This window comes from Apus apus, chromosome 1, assembly GCF_020740795.1.
Source record: "Apus apus isolate bApuApu2 chromosome 1, bApuApu2.pri.cur, whole genome shotgun sequence".
Classification (NCBI taxonomy): domain Eukaryota; kingdom Metazoa; phylum Chordata; class Aves; order Apodiformes; family Apodidae; genus Apus; species Apus apus.
In genome coordinates, this window is record NC_067282.1 from 135,766,711 (window position 1) to 135,793,131 (window position 26,421).

The window sequence follows — 26,421 nt, forward strand, 5'->3', positions numbered from 1 at the left end:
ATGCTGTTAACTATGAACTGCTAGCATGCCATTCTGTGGGATTATTTTTTTTTCTTCTTGCTGATAGGCTACATTCTGGCCTGATCCCTATCAGCAAGGAGACAATGAGTGATTTGGTGCACTTTCCCCTACATTGGGTTCTTAAATCACTTCTAAATGCAGGCACCTAAATGGACATCTCACTAAGTTCTATGGCCAGCAATGCAGCCGCATTCGTACTCATACTGTGAAGTTAAAAGGTATTGATTTCAAACCTCACAATTGAATTTTGAAAATTATTTATATTAATCAGTTTTATGTTCTCAAGTTGCAACACTTAAAAAAACCCCATCTATCTGTAAGAAACAGTTGAGAAATTAGGAACTACTCTATTTCCATTATTTGACTTTTGAGCCTTCTACAGAAAATGACCAATACTGACTTGGACAAAAATGCTGTGAGTGACTTAAGAATTCCATATACTTTTGGACTTTGCCTTTTTTAACTGCAAAATCTACAAATGCAGTGAACTCAGACTTAAATTGACAGTATGGCAGAATCACAAAGCATGGGAAATATAAATGCACTTGTTGAACAAGAGTACTGAAAGGGCAAACTGCTCACTTTAAATAATGTTATTGGAATACAACACCAGTATGCCACATTATACGACTACAAATACCAGAGCATTCTGTTCTCCATACTTATACCTTCATTGACACTGAAACATACAAATCAGCCATTTGAATAGCCTAAAAATCTTCAAACTGGTATTCTAGCAGAAAAGATACAGTTCTTATACCCATAAGAAATAACAACACATTTGCAACAGGAGTACCAATGAGTGAACTACGTTAACACCACACAAATAACTGTATACTTCAGTTTTCAATAAGCAGCAATCCCTATAAAAGGCTTAATGACTTAATTTTCACAGGCCAATCTTACAAGCTAAACACTTTAAGAATATTTTTGCTGTTCCTCTCAGAATTATTTTTTTTAATAAAAGCAATTCTACTTTGTCATTTTGCAGCCTACATTACTAATTAGAAAAACATCTTTTTAACTATACCAGAAGGTGGTGGAACATCTGTCAGTAAAGAATGTACATCTTCCATTGCATCTGTATCATCAATCTGGAAAAAGGAATAATTGTTAAAAATCATGGTGTTGTTCCAGTCAGAAGACTCAGAAAGATGTAAAAATGTTGTCATCAAGAGATCTACATCCGGCAGCTGAGTCATGATTTTATAAAGGATTTAATAAACCAGACCTCTACATCTTAACTAACAGCCTATGATATGCTTAACACTTGAAAAATAGTTCCCTTAATTAAACTATATTAAAAATAAAGCAATGGGCACAGGAAACAAAGCAACTGCAGTAGATAAGACTAGAATGATACAAAGATAATTTAAAAAATAATTTTATAACATTGAACGAGGTTCCACAGAACAACTCTCAATTTTTTTCAGCTAAGGATGTTTGACTGTTAGAGCTCTCATAAAATCCGTATTATACTGATGCAATCACTCTCTGCCTATTCCAATGACACATAAAACTCTTTTCAGGACTTTAAAAATCTTGCTTAGTATCAACAACAGAAAATCAAATAGGTAAAGACAAATTTGGGGATTATTAGTTTTTCCTATCCAAATAACCTCTACCCATCCAATCTTCAGACTTTTGGTATTTTAGATCAGACTGAGAGCATATCTTCTCTACTTTCTTTAAATATTTCTGTCATGTGTTCTTAGATTCAATTTGCCTTATCGATCTGCAAGACATCCAAGTTTACCTCTTAACTGTCAACATTGTCTTATCAAGTTTTTTGGAAATTGTTTATATTTTAATTTCAGTATTAATGGGTTCTCTGTCAGGAATTGTTTCTCCTTCTCTCTCTCAAAATAAGAGGAGGGGTCTTTCTCCCCTCAAAAAATATACAGACAGCCTTTCCTTTCATAATTGCCTTCCCAGCATTTCATATTTCTTCATTAGGGTAAACTTTTTATCACTTTTTCTTACATAACTCAAGTGAACAAGTATTTTACTCCTGAAAGGTCAGAGTCAGGAGCTTCACTAAAGCTCCTCAAATACTGTTTCTGATATAGTTTCTTAACAAGGACAGCAGTAAGTGGTCCCACAGATGAAAAGTCATGTTTTTATATAAATAAAACTGACCTACCAAAACACAGGGACACCTATGCTAGGATCTACACATTCACATACTACAAATGAGTAAACAATGGTCCTTAAATCAGATCTTATTTTTCTTGCTATGTTTAGCATGACTTATAATGTAACGTACTCCGTAGTACACTACAGTGTATTTACACTTTTCCCTTCCACAGAGATCTCCTTCTATCTCCCCAAGTGCATATACTTCAGTTAATAAAAAAGGCAGAAGAATTATCCAAAACTGTTGTTCCTCTCTCTAGCTATAGTTGCAGAAAGAACTGGAAGGTATTCTCTGAAGTTTTAAATCTTAAACTTTGAAAAGCAGCAGCTGAAATTGATAAAAGCAAGACTTCTATGTGCTCTCTTGACACGTTTTTTTGCATGCTTTGAATACTACCAGTTCTGGAAACTAGTAATTCTGAATATCCAACTGTAACAGTAAGAGCTTTGAAACAGGAAGAATACAGAAGATCCTTCTTTGCCAAATGTAAAGTGTTGACAACACAGAACCTCAATGTTAATAAAAATATATAGATGTTTTGGATCAGTCATGACTGCTGCTTGAAGTAGGCAGAAGGGCATTCCTTAAAGCTCCCAGTTATTATTCTAGCTACTACCAGATGTTCATGAACAGCAGGGCAATTCCAGATATTGTCCCTATGCTTTAAGCAAACAGAATAAAAGAGATGATGCAAAATCCAATATCTAACATTTTCTACTCATACAAAATAGAAAAATTATATGCAATTTAAATTATATACAATCATTGGAGATGAGTAAAAAAAATTTCTATGCTTTTATATATACTTCAGGAAAAGTACGAAAATGAGTATTGAAAATATTTATCACCTCCAAGACAAAAGCATCCTTTTTCCCATGTGAAAGGTCTAGCTCTGTAACTTCATCAGAGCTTTCTGACTGAGATCTTAATAACCTAGAACGTTGTCTTGGCTCTGGAATGGGAGACCCAATGATTTCTTCAGGTAGTTCCTAAAAAGGATGTAAAAACAGTTGTTTCATGCAGCTTAGCTGAATAATTTCAATTATAAGCAATTTGTTAACAGTTCCAAGAAACACAACATTCTGAAAACAATATTACTGAGAAATAAATTTAAATAAGTACAAACTGATTTGGGTATGTGGCTTAAGGGATCTGAAAATTCAATTAGGTTCATTTCCACAAAATGCTGAAAAGAATCTATACCTCTATTAAAAAACAACTTATGTTCTGAATTATTCAGTCAATAGGAATTAATGAATATACAAGATGTCTACCTGTTTTATTCAAAATGCTTTTTTTTTTTTTTAAGAAAATAAAATCTTTACTTACTGGAGGATTAATCTCATAAAGTTCCTTGTTTTTAGCTATTGTGTCATTTATTTTCTTTTGCATGTGAGATATATGCTGTTCATAGGTGCCATCATTTGGAGTCTTCCCAGCAATCTGAATGCCACCAGGTGTTGGCAAAGCTGCTAGGTACACACCTGTTGCTGACTTTGAAAAAGTCATTAAGAAAAATTTCAATTACACAAGCATGTACTTCTCATACTTTCATATAGTTTTCCACAATGCTTATGCTGCAATGGCCAGTATCGTAACATGCCCAGTACAGCATGATCTCTTCCCATAATTAAAGAATCCCTCTCTCTCCTGTTCACTTATGAAAAAAAAACCATCACTTGTTCTTTTAATAAACTCTTTCCTCCTCATAGCTCTTCTCCATAGTGGAGCTCTTAACTTACTGAAAAGTTCTAAAGTATGAATTAAAATCTCTGTCCTGGTATATTTTGCACAGGGCAAGTGATGGTTTCAAGGATTTAAAATTTCAGCCGAACCATTTACAGTACCACTGAAGTTCTGAGAATCTCACTGCTATTTACAGAAAATAGATCATCAGTTCAAAGAAAAGAACATGCAAGTCAGTCAATACTACCCAACCATCCTCTTGCACTGATGCAGGAAGAAGTAGCATACTTCACCGTTCTAACCTCACTTGACAGAATGTAGTTAGAAGATACTGTTAACGAACAGTTTCTGGCTATCTGTAAGACACTTCCAACCTATCATTTATTTCTTTAGTGCCAACAAAGAAGAGGCAACAGACCGTCTCTTGTTCATAAATAACCCAAAGACATATTGAGAGACTTAACTGACCTCATTTGTCATGGAACTGTAACGCAACTTGAGGAACAGGGGTCTCTGACAGGACCTTTGAAGAACGCAATTGTTTTTCTATAATTCATACCATTCAACCATTTAGAGTTTCTTTTCCTCACACCCCTTGACTAATAATCTTGTTCTCTAGCAGAGTTTCAAGTGATTTGAATCTTCTTTTTATGGTGCTGAAAGGTGGTCTGTCCTTACTTGTAAACAATTAGACACCTCATTCCTTTCCATCACTTCATTTATTCTTAACATGACAGTTTAATCTCTCTAGTTGCTCTGAATTCCACAACACTTGTCTGTCTTTGTGTCCCAAGATTAAAACTGTACTTACTGCCAACCCCATTAGCATATTTTCACCCACAGTGATCTGAATTCTCAGCCCAAACAGAGCATTCATTCCTCTTAGCTTAAGTTTATTCATCAGCTGGGTGTGCACTTCATATTCCATAAATGGCAAGAGATTACTGATCGATGTTGCGTTTGCTTCAGCTTGAGCTTTCTTCTTGAGACGGCATAACCTGAGAACAAAAGAGGTAATTAAAATAACCATAAATAACCTTCAGCAACATTCCAAAATATTCCTGTATCGAAGCAGAATGAAAAAATTACAAACACTGTATTTTTCTACATCACGGAATGAAGTCATCTCTGCTTTTTAAAAACTTTTTTAAGGACTGTTATCAGACAGAAGCAACACGCCTCGTACAGGGATTTAGTCATAACCATCCAACAACACCAAAACATTGCAATGTAAAGAAGTTTTCTACCATCTACCACCAGATGTCTGGCTAAATATATTAATATTCCTATAATATAGCAGCACTGTTAAAGACATGCCCTGCTTACTTTAGTTAAAGCATATACTGAAAACAAATACAGCTTCTTTGCTATTTCAAGTTGTCCGCTATTTATCAAACACCTCCTCCTAAACCAGATTATTTCAAGGGAGTTACTGCAGCACTTTTCAACTGAGCCTCAGAACTGATAGGATGTATTCTTCTAGATTGCTGCAACTGCATAATAAAATGTCATCTCTTTTCAAGAACTCCTTGAGACTGTCTTATCCGAAAATTTGTATTTTCAGCTTTTCTTCTAGTAAGACCCCAAATGCAAACATCTAATTCTGTTGCTGTAAACTTCTTAAAGATTTCAGATACAAGCACAGGAAATTACATCTTCTGGTAGAACTTTTTAAATTCCTGTTAACATAGTTATTCAAGGCATACTTCGGAATAAAGAAAAAAGCAACTGTCCTCACAGCTTACACACTAACCACACTAAAAATACTTATCTTAAAATAATGAGAGCCCAGAAATTCCATCTCCACCTATATTATACTAGTAATATTCCATTCTTTGGGTTTAGTCCCGTAAGCTGAAATTCAAACCCCACACCAGTGACAAATTTTCATTCAAGAGCAAATTACAATGATTATATTTTAGTGATACGAACAGACAACATTTTCTCAGAATCATGGAATGGTTTGGAAGGGACCTTAAAGATAATCTAGTTCCAACCTCCCTGCATGGGCAGAGACACCTCCCACTAGATCAGGTTGCTCCAAGACCCATCCAGCTTGGCCTTGAACACTACCAGGGATGGGGTTTCCACAACTTCCCTAGGCAACCTGTGCCAATGTCTCACCACCCTCCCAGTAAGTAATCTTTTATTTATGGCTAACCTAAATCTTCACTCTTCCAGTTTTGATCTATCACCCCTTGTCCTCTCACTACAAGCCCTTGTAAGAAGTCCCTGCCCAACCTTCTTGTGGGCCTACTTCAGGTACTGGAAGGCCACTATGGGGTTTCCCCAGAGCATTCTCTTCCCCAGGCTGAAGAACCCCAACTCTCTTAGCATAGGAGAGGTGCTCTAGCCCTTGGATCATCTTTGTAGCCCTCCTCTGGACTTTCTCCAGGAGCTCCACGTCCTTATGTTGGAGATTCTGGAACTGGACACAGTATCCAGGTGAGGTCTCACAAGAGCTAAGTAAAGGGAGAGAATCACCTCCATCTACCTGCTGGCCATGCTTCTTTTGATACAGCCCAGGTCCTTTTTGGAATCAGGGCTGGGGGTGTGGTGGTAACATTTGAGGAATCGTAAACAAGGCCTCTGCAAATGCTCCAGAGACAGATTGGAGACTACTCTATGTCACTAGAAGTCAATTTCCACAATGTTGCTGAACAAAGAGTTTAATAATATAGAAAATACCAAAGGAGGAGCACAGATTGCATCTCTACGGCAGCTCCAGTAATTCTACTCTAACAGAGTAGAATTATAATCATAGGATCAGTAAAATAACTCTGGTGAGAAGGGACTTCAGGAGGTCTCTAGTCCAACTTCATGTACAGACAACAGTGTCAACTCTGAGCTCAGACTAGGATGCTCAGAGCTTTAGCCAGTCAGATCCTGAGAATTCCCCAAAGACGGAGACTGCACAACCTCTTAAGCAATCTGATCCACTGCCTGACTGTCCTTATGGGTAAGTAGTTTTTCCTTGTATCCACTGTGAATCTCTATTGCTTCAACTTATGCCCGCTGTCTCTCACACTTCCCACTGTGCAGCACTGTGAAGATCCTGACTCCATAACCTTCCTATAGGTACTGGCAGACTGCTATTAAGTCTCCCTGAATCATTCCTCTCTCCAGTCCGAACAAATTCAGAACCTGCAGCTTCTCTTGATAGGGCAGGTTCTCCTTACTCAATTGGGGGCCCTACACAGAACTTGCTCTAGCTTTCTGATATTTGTCTTCCTCTCAGAAGAGGACAAAACTGGACAGGTACTGTCTGGTCGTACTCATTGTAGTGTAACTGGCAAACTTGAACAGAAGGCAGTCCGTCATCCCTTCCACATCATTAAGATGTTCAACAAGACCGGTCTCCCTGCAGACTCTATTATACTTGTCATGATCATCCAGGTAGGTTGCCAAGAACAAACCACTACCCTCTCAGCCCAACCATCCAATCAGTTCTCTATCCATGCAGTTGGCCACCCCTACAGACTATACAAAGGTAACCCTTCCTTCTTTCCCACTGTAAAACAACTTATTCCCTTTTTCAGATTCAAAGACCACTGCATAAATTGGACCTAGCCAACAATTCTACAGAGATGATGTTCAGTTACAGACATCAGCACAGAATTAACACAACTGAGCAATAGCTGTATCTGACCACATTAGCTGTCCCAAAGTGCAAGTTAAAGAATGAAAACTATTACAACCAGGCCAACAAAATGCAGCAATTCCTACAGGCATTAAAAACAAAACAAAACATCCATCAGCATGGACAACTTACCAGATGTTCATCAACTGACATGACATGTAACACAGGGGGAGGAGAATGTTGTCTTCCTCCTCCTGTACCCTAATACACTGCATTAACTCCTAGTAATTCAACATCCTGGATTTTAGCAACCAGAATTATTTCAACAATCTGCAAAACTGTACTAAGAAAACATTTTGGTAGGTACCTGGCTTGAATAAGACATCCCTTCCCAATAACTATTGCCTCTACAGGAAGATCAATTGTGGTGAAAAGGACATCAGGAACTTTTTGCTTCCTGCAGTTGTAACAGTAAGTGAGGTGAGCAGGGAATGGCATGTTCAATTCATCATATGGTATATGGCAAAATCCACAACCTGGTGGTGAAGCTTCTTCAATCCTAAAAATACATTATGGAGAACATATTTAAAACATCTGCATCTTATTAACAATCATCAATATGCAAACATGTTTAGAAATACCTACATATACCTACTTAAATCAGGCACTGCAGTTATACCCTGCTCCATGTTACCAGTATGACAATTATTGCATTTTATGAATTAGAAGAATAAAATTAGGCTGCACACTATGGGCTAAAATGCTATTAATAAAACTTGTATTGAAAATTGTTATGCAGGGATAAAGAAAAAGTACAAACAATGACCAATGATTTACATAAACCTAAAACATTACTAAGCTGGCTTTAGACACTATGATTTCTAAATGTAGTCCATGGTACAACAGTTGCACAGAGAATTTGCTGTACCAAATACAATGAAAAGTGCCTTTTACATGGATTGTGTCCAAAACCTATGCAAACTTAATGAGAAGGACATAAACAACAAACCAACCATCCTACCGAGAAGTAGCACAACATATATTAACACTGCAAGAAGAATAGCAAGGTATTTCCTAAATAAGGTATTAGACAAAACTTGTTATTCACTTAGAACACTTAGTCCCTCTCCACTGTAAGAAATATCCAGGAATGACCATTTTAAGAATACAAACAAGGAAAGCTAACTTCATCACTGCAAAATTATTGTTTCACATACAAAATTCTTCTTAGTGAATTCTGAAAAGCTGTTAAAGTGAATCTGACAGATCTGGAACATTAGTTGCCACAGACTTTGGCAAATATATTTTGCCTCAAACATGGGCTTTTTCTGTTCAGTTGCTATACCTTCCTTTGGCACTTCTATTCTATGCCAAGGCTCCTGGCATCACTGAACTATGTATTTAAAAAAAAAATGTGATTTCCTTCCTATTACGAATATAATCTTTCTTTTCCTCCGTTCTGGCTACAGTTTTCAGATGTTTACCTACACAAGAAGACAATAGCTTCTTGCTAACAAAGTAAAGTAATAAATAAATAGTACTATGTTGGCAGTGTTATGATGGAAAAAGTAATGCAAGTGATAATGAGCAATAAATAGCCTTACTTACAACTACAATAATCCCTTGAAAAAATGTTATGTCTACCCAGACAAACATATAATAAATTACCAATATACATTAGTTAATCTAATTATTTTTTCCAAAAAATAACTGTTTGTCAATACTCATTCTTCAAATTTTATTTTCAAGAATGGAAACATAGGGAAATTTCATGTTTTTCCTTCCATTTCATGATCTTGCTTACGAACTTGAACTAAATACACAACTTCATTAAGAATCTGGCACCATCTTTGTTCTAGAACCAAGCTACTTTATCTCCCATATAGCTTGTAAATAGTATATAGAGAGCATATATACACACGACAGCCATAGCAGCATTTGGCTTATGTAATTTATCATACATCTGTCATTTTTTATAGTGTGATATAAAGTTGAGAAAGATACCTGAAGAGCAGGAAAGAAAAAAACTGAGTTATGATCTGTGGTTAGTAGTCAAGTGTGTTACCTTATTCAGACTGTTAGAAATTAAAACAGAATATCTAAATTGGTGTAGAGTTCCATTACTTCTGTTGTTGTTGTTGTTAGTGAAAAGCAGTAAAGTGGTTGGTCCCGCATCCTGCACTGTAACACTGTAACCTACCCTAATAGAGAAGAACTATCTTGGCTCTGAGGAAAAAAATCAACCTCTCCCTTCTCTGACCCTATGGAAAAGAAGCCAGGCTGCCATGACAACCTTTGTTCCAAACAGCCTTCCATGGTGCCATCCTGAAGAAACCTAGGGTTCAGTACAGCTGCTGTGCCAGACGCGGACAAAATACAGACCTCTTCACTATAAGAGAAAAGAATGACAACAAAGTTAATTCCTACTACTTAGTGCTACTTTTATTTAAAACTACTAGATTAACAGGCTGGTACAAAAGTCTCTATGAATTCAATATAGCTACTAATTGTTTGCATTTCTGCAATTTTATCCATTAAATATCACAAGTCATTCCCTTCTAGTATTTAAACCACTGCATGAGAGATGCAGAAAGATTGGACAGAAAGACTAAAGAGCTCTTCCCTATGTAATGATAACATGCTGTAACATCACAAAGGCTAACCAGGCTTAAGTATGTTTTTCAATACTATGGTTAACAATGCAAAGAAATCCAGCCCACCAATAAATGCAAAGAAACATTTAAAAATACAAGGTGTAATTGTTTACCAAAGTAAAATGGAAGTTGAGAGTCTCATCACCTTAAAAACATTCACTCTCAAAGTGGAGTTACAACACAACACTGACAAGGGTGCTTCTTGGAGGATAAAAAGTAGCAGAACAGTAAAATTTGACTATGAACAATACCGGTACATACAACATGTAAAGAAACTAACCATATTCCTGACTTAGCAGAATTAAAGCTCTCAGAAGTGCAAAGCACGATCACAGAGCTTTTACTATATCTGAAAGTGTTAAAAAAGAATAAAATCTCTAGCATTCAGTACTTAAAATACTGTATTATTAAAAAATACATGGAAAAGCTAGCCTACATTCTCTAGAATGATACATGTACCTTTTTATTTGTTGCTTCTATTTCCAGAATAATTTTTTGTATCTAACATGTCTGGCAGAGCAGTATGTACAGACAGGGCAATGCTCTTTAGGCATGGAATAAAGCTGAACTGGCAAGTAAGCATGGGAATTCTAATAAACTACTTTATCATTGTTCAAATACTACCAATTAAGTTCCTTAAGAAAAAATGAAAGTATGAAATAACCAAATAATTGACTGCCTATCTATGCTCTGTATATTCTTTCCCCATAGTAAGGTAGGAAAAAACTTACAAAATATTCATGCTTTTTACTGGGAGACTGACAACCAAAGAAATAAATCTTCCATTTCTAATGCAAGTTCACCCCTCAGTGGTGTAAACTTGCACAATTACAATTCTGAGGTAAACATGGTCTTTAATACACCAAGACAGGATACAACCAGACAAGACAGCCTAAGGAATATAAACCACACCTTGCCCGTAAAGTAAGTTCTCCTGTTTTCCTACTCTACTAGCATCTTAAGTTACAAGTAATACATTCCCAGTAAAGAACTTGTGACTTAAGTTTACTATCTAAGTACTAGTCTGCCAGTTGTTACCCAATAATGAATTTGTAATAAATTTACTTGTAGGAACAATTTTAAGCATTTAGATGTACTAGGCTTAGAAAACTTTAAAGATAAATTAGTAGTTACTACAACAGCAAATACATAGGTTTGAAAAAAATTAAAATAAAAAATTGTAATACTCATAGTAACCTTTAAGAAAAAACTTAAAAACCAATAAAAACCCAAAACATACACACAAAAAAAATCACAATACTGAAATCCCAGAAAGTTACTTAAAGGAAATCTTCCAAATAAGTATACTAGACAGTACCAACAACTGTGCTGAAATAATTCATAATTTTTAATTACAGAAGATGAAATCAATTTTCTGTGGCATTTTGAAAATCAAATCATCATCATGATTTACCAAATGCTAGTTGATTCACTGTAGCCCACTACAGCATGACAACCCAATGCCTTGGCATGGGATTTTATTTCTTGTCTGATTTCTGCCCACCATGCATCTCGTGTCTCTGGTTCATCTGAAAGACAAAGTATAAATGAGTTCACTATTCTGCACTATGTCAACCTAAAGCTTCATGCAATTAATCTGAAAAGCTGAATTTTTCATATTCAAGTGTTTTGTTGTATCTGGACACTTTTTTTTAAATTATTATTTCTTCGCTATTTTACTTCAAAGAAACATTAATGGCTTTTTTTTAAATTACTTTTCTTCTTTTCTTTTTTGTCACCCGTGGGAACAGGTTCTGACAAATTACTGCATTCTTGTTGTCCATAGGACAGATAACACCAAAATACTGTAGATACTGCTCCAATCTCTACCCACTTGGAAGATCAGTTTCCAACAACATGAGAGCAGTATGTAACTTGCAATAAAGCATCACAGATCCTCTGGAAAACTGAAAAACTAGTAGTATTAGTAATGAAACAGTATTTGTAGTAATAAAGTTATTATTCACTTTGGTATACACCCGACATTTTTTAATACTTGGAATAGTTTTTCCTACTACAAGCAGTTCTCTCTTAACCAGATTTTTAAAATATTTGTTCAAGACTGTATCACTAATCAAACTCAGCTCTGGAATCCTTATTTCAGCACTTCTGTCTTTGAGAAGCCATAGGCATTTGAAACTATTTCTACATTAACAACATTAACAAGTATAAAATGTATGTTGACTATTTATTTGTTGATGCTTTTTTGCTTCAGTATCCTGGCAATCACACCTTTTTTCTTCTCTCCCTCCACTGCCCCCAATGGATTCTTTATCTAATTACCTTTATTCTCTTTGTGGTTGTATGTTAAAATGTATCCTACCTGCTTTTCTGGAGTAGTACATTAAAAATGCAAAATAGAGTGCTACTAGAGTAGTTTATGTGATGCCTTTATCATAACTGTTCAGCAATTAGTTTCCCAGAACTAAAGCTTCTGTCTGGAAAGCTTTTTACATATGAAGTCAATGAGTATTGTTTATAATTAGAGTTTGTCAACTGTTTCTTCTTTCAAAATTGTTTGCCTGCACCAATGAACTTATTTGAAAACTACATTAATTGTTGATACATGAAGGGGAAAAACAAAAACAAAAAATAGGCACTCAGATTCTACAAAGAGTTCTGGGTAGGTAAGACTCTTAGACAATTTCCCTGAAATCAACTGAACTTTGCACAGATACAGACTTCTAGTCATTGAGATCTCCTTACTAAATCATAATTGAAAAGATCAATGCCAAAACCTGAGACTCATTTGGAACCAATTTTGTACTATAAGGAGTATTTATAAATACAGTGTATGATAATCCTGTATCATACACTAGGTTCTCTGACAACATGACAAACAAAAATGAAAGATGCAGATATACACATATTCTGAAATTTAGTGAAACAAAAATATTGTACAGCAAGATGTATTAATTCATAATTTACCTCAACTTTTTCTTTAGAAGTAGGCTTTCAGATTTCTAAAATAATAATTTTGCAGTTAAAAAAAAAAAAAAAAGAGCACAGAGGTTTGTATATTCAACTACACCTAACTTCTTATGTTAATGCTTGTGTAACTCATAGCATTGTATGACTAACAGCAGCCTTGCATGTGCAGACTGGAGTTTATCCAGCCTTGAAGAAATGAACACTGAACGGAAAAAAACCCCTACACTGATAATTCTTAGGAAGGTTCTCCACAGTGAATACAAAAATATATACATTAAGACACAAAACGGACTAAGGATTTTCATGAACTGTGTCAATCAATCATGTTCCATTATATCCAAGTTCACCTTCAGAAGGTTTCAATGCATTAATCGTAGAATCTTGAGGCACTGCACTTCACTGTTTCTCAACATGAAAACATCATTTAGACACTTTCACTAACTGGGAAAATGAAATGCTTGACGTGATATATAGTAATCCTGACTCAGATGGTTGGAGTAACTGCTATCAAGGTCTCACACTTTTCAGCTTTCAAAAGCTGACAATCATTCAGAAAAGTGGAATACCCAAGCTCAGCTATGAGAATCATTTGTGGTACACAAAGGAAAGTGGGAAGGCAAAATATCTTCTTTTGCATGTGCAACACTGTCTGAACAGAGGCTGCTACCAGTTAATGGCAGTAGCGGCAGGTGAACAGGATAACTTTGGAAACCCATGTTAAGGCAAAGGCTACAACATCTGACAAAATGGGGAATTTGTATGGGAGATATGAGAGCACAAGCTCATTCTGTAAATGATATCACTAACTCTTTATAGTGGAATGGACATGGATATTGGGAGCAATTCCTCCTTCTCCACCCAATCATGGACAAGAAGATTGCTTATCAATGTGTTTTTTCTCAACAGAAAAGTGTAAGGAAGTAGAAAAGTGGTTCACTGACTACGCAGAACTTCCTCAATTAGACTTGATCACAGGTAGCTGGCCACACAAATATTTGTACTTCACAGAAAAACACCTGCAAAGGAGAAGTAAACTTTTTCTAGACATAAAGATGAAAAAGCCGATTTTATTGGATCATAACTTCTCTATTCACACTTTCAGGTACAATTTGGCAAAAACTGCTCCTACTTGTCACTGATGAGCTTTCTATGACCAAAACAAAAGTGCAAGAAAATGTGAAGTCACGATGAAGGAGGTGAAGGTAAGTAACAAGTGAAGCGACTGGGGATGAAGAAGGGAAGTGGTAAGGAATAAACAATAAGATTACAAACAAGAATATGACACTGAAAAGGTATGTAAGCCACAGTAAAAAAAAATGAAACAGAATGAAAAGTTGAAAGGGAACAGATATGAAGAAGAGGAACAGAAAAGGTAGAAATAGTAGTGACGGGTCCCAAACTCTATGCAAGCATTTTAACTTTCCTCCAGAAAAATGTATACCTTAAATTAAAGGTTAGGAAGAAGTTCCTAAGAGAGTTAACTCTCACCTAACTTATCTACAAGAACACCTTATCATCATGGAAAGCACATATTGTTGTGAGGTTGCTCAACATTGTCTTGCTAAGGCAACATTTAACTCTTTACTCTAAGAATCTGTTCAACATCAGAATTACCAAAACTTTAGCTACAGTAATATAATCAATCTTTTTCATTCTTGTTAGAGAACAATTTTCCAGCCACTGACTTCAGTGTTAACAGGATCAGGCCCAGCATCTTTCAAAAAATCCAACAAATTCTCATTGCATAAGTTAAAAAATTTCTATACAAGTCATGCATAAACAAGTGTTCATAAAGAAAACTGGGTCCTCTACTTTAGACATTTAATTCAGTATTTTTTTCTTTCATAAAGAGGCCAAAAATACAAGTAAGTTTATATATAAATACCATACATTCACAGTTAACACGAACTTACCTTCGCCTATTAAAACACAAAATTATTGTCTACAATTAAAATCAAACACCATGACATTGCAATAATAGATCGATACAAAAACTGAATGCAGTGCAATGTGTAGCATTCATATTCTTCTGACAAATATTTTTAACAAGCAGCCTTTTTTGACACATGAGCCACACAATTTCACATGGGGATGCCATTGTAGCATTTACAAGTTTAGTAAAGCTAAGGATTTACAGAAACAATTAGAGGAGTTAGGGAAGCAGGATGGCATGTGTCCAGTACACTCCATGAGAGTGTCTGTTGTTGTTTTTTGCTAAGGCAAAAGCTTAAGAACTAAGGGTTTGCAAAGCAGATTCAGCAGACAGTAGCCAGAAACGGTGGGTATTTTGGCGCATGCTTGGATCAGGTGACAGTACAGACTGAAAACTATGGCAGCTCACTGAAATGGTTACAGAAAGTAATGGCCCTGGATTCTAGGTGGAAGCAAAAAGGCAAGCATACATGGCACTCAATCACAAGCTTTTCTAGCAAATCTACTGAGTAGTTTATCGCAAGGTTTATCTACAACTTGGAAGGGGAAAAAGTTTGCAAAAATTACACTGCTATTAAGCACCCTTTATTGGAAACAAAAGACTAAATATTAAACCTACTTTTATTCATGTTTCAAAATTGGCATGATATTTATAACAAAGTGGAAGGAAGGCATACTGTTTCTAGAGTTAAAAGACTTGAGGAACAATGCTGTTGACAGCACAGTTATCTATAAAAATTGTGTCAACTCTCAACCTCCTTCAACTGAAACTTCCCAAACTTATCTTATTAAAGAACTTTAGAAGATACAAACAGCATTGTATTTCGTTTGTGCTCTAAATGTTTCTTGAGTCAGTTCCATCCACAACCAATTCACCTCTCTCTTCCCTTTGAAATCTAAGTTTGATTTCTGTGAGGCTGTATTGTTAATGGGATAACATCCTGTTCAAATCTACACCTAGAGATAAGACACTATCAATACTTTCTGATTCACAAGAAGTGACACCTTTCCAAAGCTATTTGCTAGAGGTTCACTTCTACAGGGTATTTCAAGATTAATCCAGAATTTGCATTATGCTAGTCCACACAGATTTTTAAGAACTGAAGAAAAATGAAGACAAATGATCTCTTGATTACACAGATCATATTCAAGAGTTGCTATATTAAAGCTGAACCCCTAGACATCTTAAGACAACTACTGTGATGTAGGAACCTTATGATTCATTTTAACCTATTTTAATATTGCATAATTTAGTAAATATTTACATTTATCATGAAACATGCTGAAATGAGAACAATCATACTACGAAAGTTTAACAAGCTATAAACGACCAATCAAAACTGGTAATAGATACACCAATAATATTCTTTCCAATTCAATCTTTGAGTCCTTCACTAAGCAGAGCCATTACCCACACCTTTCTTATCCCCTTATTCTTCTGTCTTTCTCATTAAAGCCTACTCATCAACTTATATGGAAAAAAAAGGGGGGAGGGGGTATTTTGTAGGTTTGTTTGGGTTTTTTTTAGGAGACACCTTTGTTAGGTTGATCAGCACCCTTCCCCAGACCTTGAGGTTCAGTTTAATCCTGTCTGGTTATCCCATAAATACTGATGTTTCTTATCATCTTTCTAAAATATTTAACAAGTGAGTGTACAAAAAGCCAAATCCTCTTGTCTCTAAAGTTTAAACACAAAAATTGAGTAGCAAATAACTAAAGCTGCAACAGTCTAACCTAGAAGATTTTCAAGGCCACTCCATCCTTTTTTAGAAATACTCCCTATATTCATTGTATTTGAATAATCAAATCCACCAGAAAAATGGTTTCAGTAGTTCTACTGTTTGCAGAAACTTCTTGCTTTAATTTCCAAGTCAAAAAGTAAAAAGGGTTTTTGCATTAGGTAGAAATCATACATAAAACCATAAAATTTTCCCAAGTACAATGTCATTATAGACAAATGAGGTCATAAAAACACAATTTATTGGGAAGGGGTGAAATTTTCATGTGAGATTCTCTTCCCACTTCCTTTTAAAAAAAAACAAACAACAAACAATTGTAGCTGCTTAAAGAGTGTTAATATATGTTCCAGTTAATAGGAATTAATAGGAAGAATTACATAGCCTGGCAACAGCAACTACAATCCATTAAATAGGTAAGGAAATGAGATGTGGTGGGGAACAGAGTTAAATCCAGTAGGCAGCCAGTGTTCCCTAGGGCTCAGTGTTCGGGCCAGTTATCTTTAATAACTTCATCAATGACCTGAATGAGGGGATTAAGTGCACCCTCAGTGAGTTTGCAGATTACATGAAGTTTGGTGGGAATGTTGATCTGCTTGAGGACAGGGAGGCTCCACAGGGGTACCTGGACAGGCTGGATCTATGGTCAACAAGGCGAAATGCCAGGTCCTGCGCTTGGGCCACAACAACCCCATGCAATCCTAAGGGTGGCTGAAAAGCTGCCCAGAGGAAAAGAAAGAAGGTTGTAGGAAGGTGACTGTCAGTCTCTTCTACCTAGTAACAACAGATAGAATAAGAGGAAATTACCTCAATTTCTGCCACGGGAGGTTTAAATTGGATATTAGGAAAAAATTCTTCACCAAAAGGGTTGTCAGGCATGGGAAGTGGTAGAGTCACCATCCACAGAGGTATTCAAAAGATGTGGTGCATAGGGACATGGTTTAGTGGTGAATTTGGCACTGTGCTAGCTCAATGGTTGGAACGGATGATCTTAAAGGTCTTCTCCAACCAAAATAACTCTGAGTCTATGATCTTTAAAAGATGTGAAAACAAAAACTTTGCTTATTAACACAGAAACTGAAGGAAGTAGTTTATTGGGATTTACATTTACAGGCTGAGATATTATAGCTGGCTGACTAAACACAAAGCTATTTGTTTGCAGAGTTAGTTGTCTATTGGGTCAGTCAGGCCAAATCACTACATGACCACAAGAAAACTGCAAGAGCACATGGCAGAAATCGTACAGAAAAGCAGCATCATTCTTTTCAGTGGCAGCTCACTATTGAGGAGTGTTAGCTTTGATATCAAGATACACCCCAACATGAAGAAGCAGCAAAATGTTTCTCTTAGTAACATTCCCATCAAAACTCCGAATTCTTTTATTACATTCAAATTCCAGTAAAAAAACTGCATCACTGCTAGGAGGCTAAAGAATGCTCTGTTTTTTCCTACAAAAGAAAAAATAAGAAGTAACAGACTCTCTATAGGTTCTGAATCTCTGATGTTAGTCAATGTATTTGTAATGTATAGAACCATAGAATCATTAAGTAAGGGACCTGGAAGTGTTCAAGTCCAGGCTGGATGGTGCTTTGAACAACCTGGTGTAGTGGGAGGTGTCCCTGCCCATGCAGGGAGGTTGGAACTAGATGATCTTTATGGTTCCTTCAAACCCAAACCATTCCATGTTTCTAAGAAACTAATTCAGCTTGGTAAACCTAAACAATTTCCCAGATTAACAAGAATATCCTAGATTAAAAAAAGATAATAACTACTTGGATTTTCATAATGAAAAAAACAAAGCTGCACTGTTCTACACTATCTCTAGGCTTTTGGGAAAAGTGGCTGGAAAGCTGTCCAGCAGAAAGGGATCTGGGGGTTCTGATTGATAGGCAGCTGAGTATGAGCAAACAGTGTGCCCAGGTGGCAAGAAGGCTAATGGGATCATGGCCTGATAAGAAATAGTGTGGCCAGCAGGACCAGGGAGGTGATCATCCCTCGGTACTTGGCATTGGTGAGGTCACACCTTGAATACTGTGTACAGTTTGGGGCACCTCAATACAAAAAAAAGACATTGAGGTGCTGGAGCGTCCAAAGAAGGGCAACCAAGCTGGTGAAGGACCTTGAGAACAAGTTTTATGAGGAGTAGCTGAGGGAACAGGGCCTATTTAGTTTGAAGAAAAGGAGGCAGAGGGGAGACCTCACTGTCCTCTACAACTTCTGAAAGGACGTTGTAAAGAGGCAGGCGGTGCTGGTCTCTTCTCACAAGTAAATAGTGTTAGAACAAGAGGAACTGGCCTCAAGCTGCACCAGGGGAGGTTTAGACATTAGGAAGAACTCGTTCACTGAACGGGTTGTCAGACATTGGAACATGTTGCCAGGGAGGTGGCTGAATCACCATCCCTGAATGTGGTTAAAAGTCGTCTAGATATGGCACTTGGGAATATGGCTTAGTGCCATACTTGCCTACTCTACTTGGTAGAGTAGGGTTAATAGTTGGACTTGATGATCTTGAAGGTCTTTTCCAACCTAAGTGATTCTATGATCCTATCACCTCGGTCACACATTGCAAATTATACGGGTAACTGATCTTAGAAATAAGTATATGTTATGGTTTGGAGTGGGTCAGGCTAATTTTTTGTACCAATAGGGGGACCTAGAGAGGGAGTGTTTAGGACCCTGAAGGATCCAGGTGGATCAAAACAGAGAGGGGTCAGTATTCCCTCCCACTTCCTGCCATACTCTATAAAAGCCAGGAGGACCAGAAGCCCAGCCCCCTTTTTTCCTATGCCTTTCCTTCCTTGCAGCTGCTGTGCTCCAAGGCTCCTGCTTCTCCTCAGCTCGCACATGCTCTGCAGAATCTAAATCCATTGGGTGCTATGAGGAGCCATGGACCCATCTCCCAAGTTTGTCTTGCCACTAGGGACCCCACCTATCTCTGCAATCATCAAGATCCGTTTTGTATATATTTGTATATAACTGTATATATCTGTTCCTCATCCCACGTGTTACTGCCCTTTCCGTGTTCCAGTAAACTTGTTCCAGTTTTAATTTCCAAACTTCAAGTCTCTCTTCCTTATTCCCTTTTTATCTTCTTTTGGGAGGATGGAGGGGGGTAAGAGAGAGCAATTCTGTTCACAATTTGTGGACCACCGTGACCAATGAACCAAGACAATATGCAAGAATCCCTCAGACAGACTACAGCATAGTTTAACCTTCTCTAAATACTAAATGTAATCTTTGAGGCAATAGTTTCCTGTAAACTAGTTCAACAAAATCTGTTGTAAATACCACCAAGATTTAAACATACTGGCTATAACAGTAAAATATCTGATAAAGTTTGCTATTCATTATAGACAAAGGCCTGATAGGAACAGCACAAGCTGCAAAGAAATATAAATAAATAAACTATTAAAATAACACTTAAAAGTAAAGGTTTACATTTCACCATACTTCCTCAGAATTCTAAAAGGTCAAAAGTACTGCCCAGACATAACAAAATATTAAATACTGGAAATAGGTTTATCTCTGGAAAATCAGTGTGCCAGGCCTAAACATGTAACCAGTCCAGCTTAGTTATTATTTTGGTCATTCATCCTATAATTGTGAAGTCCTTACAGCTGTGCATAAGGTTCCCCTAATTGAAAGATGAGTGGGATGCTAAAGAAGATCTGGGAATCTCTTTTAATGGATCTTATTACAGTAGCAAGGGCAAGCTCTGCCACTTTGAAGAGCTACTTGGTAATAAAACTACTTACTCTACCTTGTATCTCTCTGGTGCTTTGTCATCTTGGCACAATAAATACAATCTATTTAAAAACATGAGCAATCTTCAAAGGACATCTTCAAACTACAGCAACAAAGGGGCTATTAAGCAAACCTGAAGACACTGTGCTGTAACAAGACAGGCCTTATTAAACCACATTTTATTTATTTTATACCTAGTATCACAAAATTAACAAGTATTAAAGCTTTAAACAAGCTGCAATCTCCAACAAGCATCAATAATACTCATTTATCTAACACAGTCTGAAAGAAACATACATAATTTTAAAGACAAAAAACTTAACTGCTCAACACACACAGATAGATGTTCACAGACAAGGCTGCCACTTTCTGGCCAACTGCCTCACAGACTATCTACCTTTCTGCACAACTGCAGAAACAGCATGGCATAATTTGGCATGAAATTACCCAGCCTCTGTATTTCCTATTAATTGTTTAGACTCCTTTTAGTTGCTTTTAGTTGCTACATTATCAGAACCTCTGCATTCATTATTTCTATATGCTCAAAACTTTATTTCATTTTGAGACAAATCAGTCAGAGAAGCCTCTCTGAACCTCTGGATCCAAGGAGCCCTTCCTACAGTGCGTTTTGGAGTGAGTTCAAGACCTCAAGGAGACTGCATTAAGAGAGACCAAAGCCTCAAAACTTAAAAAAGAACATGAAAAATATTAGTGTACTGGCTAACAGAATTCAGAGCACAAACTGGATAAGGGAAAAAAAAAGAAGTGGTTTTTTTTATAAGAATCATGGCATATTGAAAAACATCAGTCTTTGCATGTGACAGGAAAACCTGCTGTGCCTAATTCAGCTCAGATAATGATCCTACCAATTAACATTTAAACATAATTATTTCTGTAACCCTATTAGGGTCAGTTAGAACTTGTATTATCTGCCATTTTCCTACTGTCTGTAGACATTTTACAAGGACATGTTTACCTGTAATTACATAGTACCTAGGAAGGTGTCCTTTCAACTAGAAACATTCTAGTTTTCTCTCTATTTTGAGCCAGGCAAGAAGTTGTACAATTATATCTTTGCAACCAAAGAGTGACACATCATAAGGCTAAAAACAGTAATTGTAATCCATGCAGGAAGTTATATCAAGATAATAGTTTTAGTCAAGCCCCATATTTTGAATTAGGAGGAGTTATGTGCAAGAATAAAAATTTTCCAACAAGACCAACATTTTCTCTCTCATGTACTATTTGTAGTGGTGCAATAAGAAACAGCTTTATTACAGCATATGTGCAGTGAAAAGTCTATAATGGCTTTCACATGACTAGCCAAGTATCACTGAGACTTTTAAATCTGTATGAACAGACTGTATAGCATTACTTACTACTGGGCACAGAATTCTAAAGGACAACCCCCCTGTAGCTCAGTTACATAAATAACTGCTCAGAACTCTTCTCTCAAAAAAACAAACAAACAAACAAAAAACCAAAACAAACAAAAAACCAAACCAAAAGAAACAACAACAACAAAAAAACCCACACCAAAAACCCCCAAAACAGAGTTCTAAAGAAAATTATTTCATTAGTATAAGGGTGCATCTACTTCAGAAAAGAATATTCAAACTCCATTTAGGAATTTTCACTCCTCTGCAATGGTTGCACAAAAGCAGAGTAAAATATTACAAAAAAACACTGCATCCCTCATTCTGTTCAGAAAAGCTTCTGACAACTACCTTAACTTCTCATTATCACATCAACACATACTGATGTACAAGAAATCAACCTGGAAATTCTCCAAGAAAGGGCCAGAGGTCAAGCCTAAAATGTTGGGTTTTTACTAGTTCTGAATGATAGCCACATCAGCCACTAACAAAAACCATTGACATTTTCTACCATATTCTTACAAATATGCCGCATTTCCACTCTAGACAGCAGTATGAAATGTAATTTGCATATTCACTGTATGTTTGTATTTCTGTGAAAGAGAAGTATTCAGTTACAGAAGCAAAACATATTCAAGCTTTCCTCTTGCATTTCCTCATATACAAAACTAGAGTTCTGTGGAATTTCCCACTTGAACAGCAAGTCTGGATAACACACAAGGAGCTCAAGAGATCCTTAATAATTTTATTAACAATCTTTTCTCCTTCCATGTTTCTGACTATTGGAGCTAAAGAATCACTGCTGAAGCAGCTCCCTGAATGAGGAGTTCAACAATGTAATTATGTGAGAACACTGCATATTTTAGTGCTATGAAACAGCCCAATGCAAAAGCAAGTCTCTATTGAACAAGTTCCTTGCACTTCCTAAGGAACCTTTCCTCCCTGTATTGAACCTCAGGAAGAAACTTTAACAAAGATCCAATCTTCTGGATGCAGGACTCCTTTCATGTTTCTATATTTATAGTACATTCTTTAACATCCTTTTTCAAAGAGAGCACCAGAGTACTTCTTCCATTATATTATGTGCCCTCTTTTCTATGAATTCGTGCTCTTGTCACTCTACTTTTATTTTGCAGATTTATTTTGATTATCACCTTTTTATAATGTTACAAACATTTAAACATTTTTTTTCACTAAACTACATGCAATTCCCAGATGTTTAAGTGGCTTCTTCTCCATTCAGTCTTTCTTTCCACATTTTGATTTTCAAGTATCTTGAAATCTTTAACTTTTCACCACCATCAGATGGCCCTGTTCAAACTTAACACAATTAAACAAGCTTCCTGACATTGGCAAAACCAAACATTCTTCTATGCTACACAGGTTACTAGCAAGCTTAAATGAATCCTAAACATTTTTTACAAGAAAATAATTTTAGCCTACTTATGGTTGTGATTACATTCTTGCTAAGGTGAATGTAACATAAAGACATAGCAGTGTTTTCCTTAAGCTGTATAAATTCCTTCTCTCTGTCAGGTCAAGTATTAGCCAGCAAGTTGGGAATAAAGCTGTAGAAGTGGGAGGTGAATAGAAATTTTGACCTTTGGTTTCTCAATGATAACAGATCTGCTCAGCACATTAGTTATTGTAGTCTAAGACAGAGTTAACTTGCACGTAATCTGCAACTCTACTATTCATCATGCGTCATATTTAACAACTTATCTCTCTTCCTCCCATCTCCTTCATTCAGCAACACACCTAGCACTGCAAAAGAAACACACTTCCAAGAATGTGTTCATAACCTACTTGGTACCTAACCAGTAGGATTAAATCAAGACTTAATAAAGAGCTGCTGACATCTGTCAAAGCGACAAAAATACAGACAGTTCTCAGACAGGTATTAGCTCTGAAATTACTGTTTGGTTTAGACTGCTCTACTCCAAAATTTTTAGGTAACAACCACCTCTGGGTATAAAATGCATACATATACATATATATATATAGGCTCCTCCTTTTTCCTGTTACCTGTAAAAAACTTAGGCTACCTTTAATGACTTCCCTTCAGTGTCCTAGGCTTATATTTCTGGTTCATAATTCTAATATTATAGGATGCTTACTTTAGCAAGGAACAAGGATACAAAAATCAGCCAACAGTTTCAGTTACTACCTATTGTTGAACTGTTTGTAAAATGAAAAATGTGTATGGATGACTTAAACTGAAGTTTAGAGTATGAGACAGCTCACTGAAACCCTGAAGAACCAAGAAGGAAAGTCTGTTTCCGGGGGAAACAAACCTCCAAAGGTCAGCTTCAAACCTTTTCACTGTGCCAGATTTAAAAATATCAAAGTCTGGCAAGGTCTGCTAGCTTGGATATTACATGCAGAGAAGCTAAGCCTGCCTTTCTTCCAAAGCATGCTATGTTGCCAGAGGAAAAGCGGTGGAACTAGAAAGTCTATTTATCTCTCTAACAGGCCAGTTACTCTGTGTAGCTTTTACATAGACTGCATTATCAATTCATTCTTCCTGTGATAAAGAACTTGGACACTTTGATTCCTAAAACTGCATAAAAAATAGAACATTGCAGCTTCTTCAAGTTAGTCGTTCAAGTGATTAAAAAGTTCAAATAATTATGCTGTAAGTCCTGCAAGCTTTTGATTGCATTTTACAATACAAGATTTATGAACCAAATCCTGGACTACATACTATCCTTCTCTTTAAACAAATAGTCCTCTTTGTCTACTTTCCATCGCTCAGAAAATGTTTGTATCTATCATTTAGAACACATTCATCAATTTCCTTATATTAACACAGGTTCAGCCATCCTTGAAGGAAGTGCAAGCTCATGCAAAACAAAACTAACCAACAGCCTCCCCCCAAATCAAATCAACCAACAAAAAAGGCGATTATCTTAAAAAAAAAAAAAAAAAGCATATCTGACATGATCCCAACTGTATAAGTCTCTTTCCCTAAATGCTTCATGGACACTGAGCTGAAAGTTACTACAAAATAATAACCTGAACATTCAGCTATGCAGATTGATATTAAATCATTCTTAGCAATACTAATTTATACTGAAACAGTGTTTTGTAATTTTAAAGAAAGCCTTTAACAACATTAAAACCAGACAGTTAGGCATTTGATGATTAAACTGATTTAAATTTGAAGCATTAACCTAAATATCCTACAGCATTTCTAAGAACTTCACTGAGCTGCCATAATTTCTGTCAGCATATGTAGTACTGAATGACTAGTAAAATACCTGAATTGAAACTATTCCAGTCTAGCAGTTTGTATGATCTTGTGTTACCCATAATTCCGACAAAGGCTGAGTTCAAAACAGCAAATTAGTAGATCAGTTATAGGAGCAGAATAGTGAAAAAAAACTACCAACAAGAACACAATTGACAACACCACTCCACAGGAACTGGAAAGACACAGACAGCAGAGTTAATAAGAGGCTGAAATAGAAAGGGAAAAAAGGAGCATGCTATAGCAATCTAGCACTAGGCGTGATCAAAGTGTACAGTATATAGCAATTATTTTCTTAAGTTCTCAATCCACCTTCAAATCTTCCCTCCTCTACATTTTCCTGTCTATTTATTTGCCAGTTTATTTGTTTCCTTTAAATTTTACAGACTTATCTGACTCAAATGCTTCGTATGATCATCACTAGATCAGAATTTTTTTTCCTACTTCTTCACCTTTCCTTCCACAGCCACGTGCCCCCACTCCCCCTTTGTTTTCATTGTTGTGCAATATACTGAGTTCAAAGTATCATGCATCTTATATTCACTTGTCAGGAGCAATCTACAAGTCCCAGAAAAATAATGCACAGAGCCACTTAGCTGGGCAAATATGCATCTCTACTAATTTTTTATTCTGCTTTCAGTCTTGTATTGGTAAAAATAAAGGAGTGCATAATGCAATAAATTAGTTTTTAAAACTTAAGAGCAAAATTGTTTTTTTGATTATTTTTTTCTTCCTTTTGTCTTAAATAAATTTATCACACAGTAAATTGTGCATTTAAGTGATCAGGATCAGAAATCTGTTGAAAATACAGAAGACAAAGACAACTTTGTGGCAAAGAAATAGAGGGCTGGCATATAAATTATACTTTGACATTTCTCTTAATCTTCTCTCCACTGTGTAAATAAATCTTAAAAATAGGAAAAAAATAATTTTGTAAACTCATATGCTTTTTAAAAAAATACCTTTTTACGGATTTTTAGGGGAACCCTTTTTTAGGGGGTTTTAATTCAAACAAAATCTCAGATGTTATTTCACATTGTCAGTTTACTGAACCTTTATATATGTAACAACCTACCTGCTTATAGTGGCCCTAGGCCACAGGAAGAGGAAATAATTTTATTTTTTTTTTAATTGCTTTGAAAGATGCATTTGCACAAACTTTGTTTTATTACTCCTGACTAGTGCATGCAAACCACTACACGTGCTATTTTTAAATCTCCTCCATCTGCATTTTTAAGTGTGCTGTTATCTGCCAACTTTTAACAGAGTATTCCTCATCTTGTCTCAGTGAATGTAAGAGTCTTCAGAGTCAAGTCACTTAATTCTGCTGTCAGAACTAGGACATGCAAAATACTCGTGTTCCATTACTGGGGT

General features: G+C 36.2%; 1 protein-coding gene across 14 annotated transcripts in view; it reads right to left on the reverse strand.

The window, feature by feature from the left end:
* Window positions 1–26,421, reverse strand: part of C2CD5 (C2 calcium dependent domain containing 5) — a 66,004-nt gene that overhangs the window by 13,604 nt on the left and 25,979 nt on the right. For 7 of the 14 annotated variants that reach the window (XM_051634350.1, XM_051635022.1, XM_051634855.1 and 4 more), the window contains 7 exons: window positions 11,493–11,607; window positions 9,718–9,813; window positions 7,792–7,983; window positions 4,656–4,842; window positions 3,488–3,652; window positions 3,007–3,147; window positions 1,052–1,115 (listed from right to left, as the gene is read on the reverse strand). In XM_051634350.1, the coding sequence (XP_051490310.1) occupies window positions 1,052–1,115; window positions 3,007–3,147; window positions 3,488–3,652; window positions 4,656–4,842; window positions 7,792–7,983; window positions 9,718–9,813; window positions 11,493–11,607 (960 nt within the window). Of the gene's footprint in view, window positions 1–1,051; window positions 1,116–3,006; window positions 3,148–3,487; window positions 3,653–4,655; window positions 4,843–7,791; window positions 7,984–9,624; window positions 9,814–11,492; window positions 11,608–25,057; window positions 25,124–26,421 lie in introns of all 14 variants that reach the window. The other 7 variants (XM_051634016.1, XM_051633923.1, XM_051634190.1 and 4 more) reach the window with 2 other exon arrangements.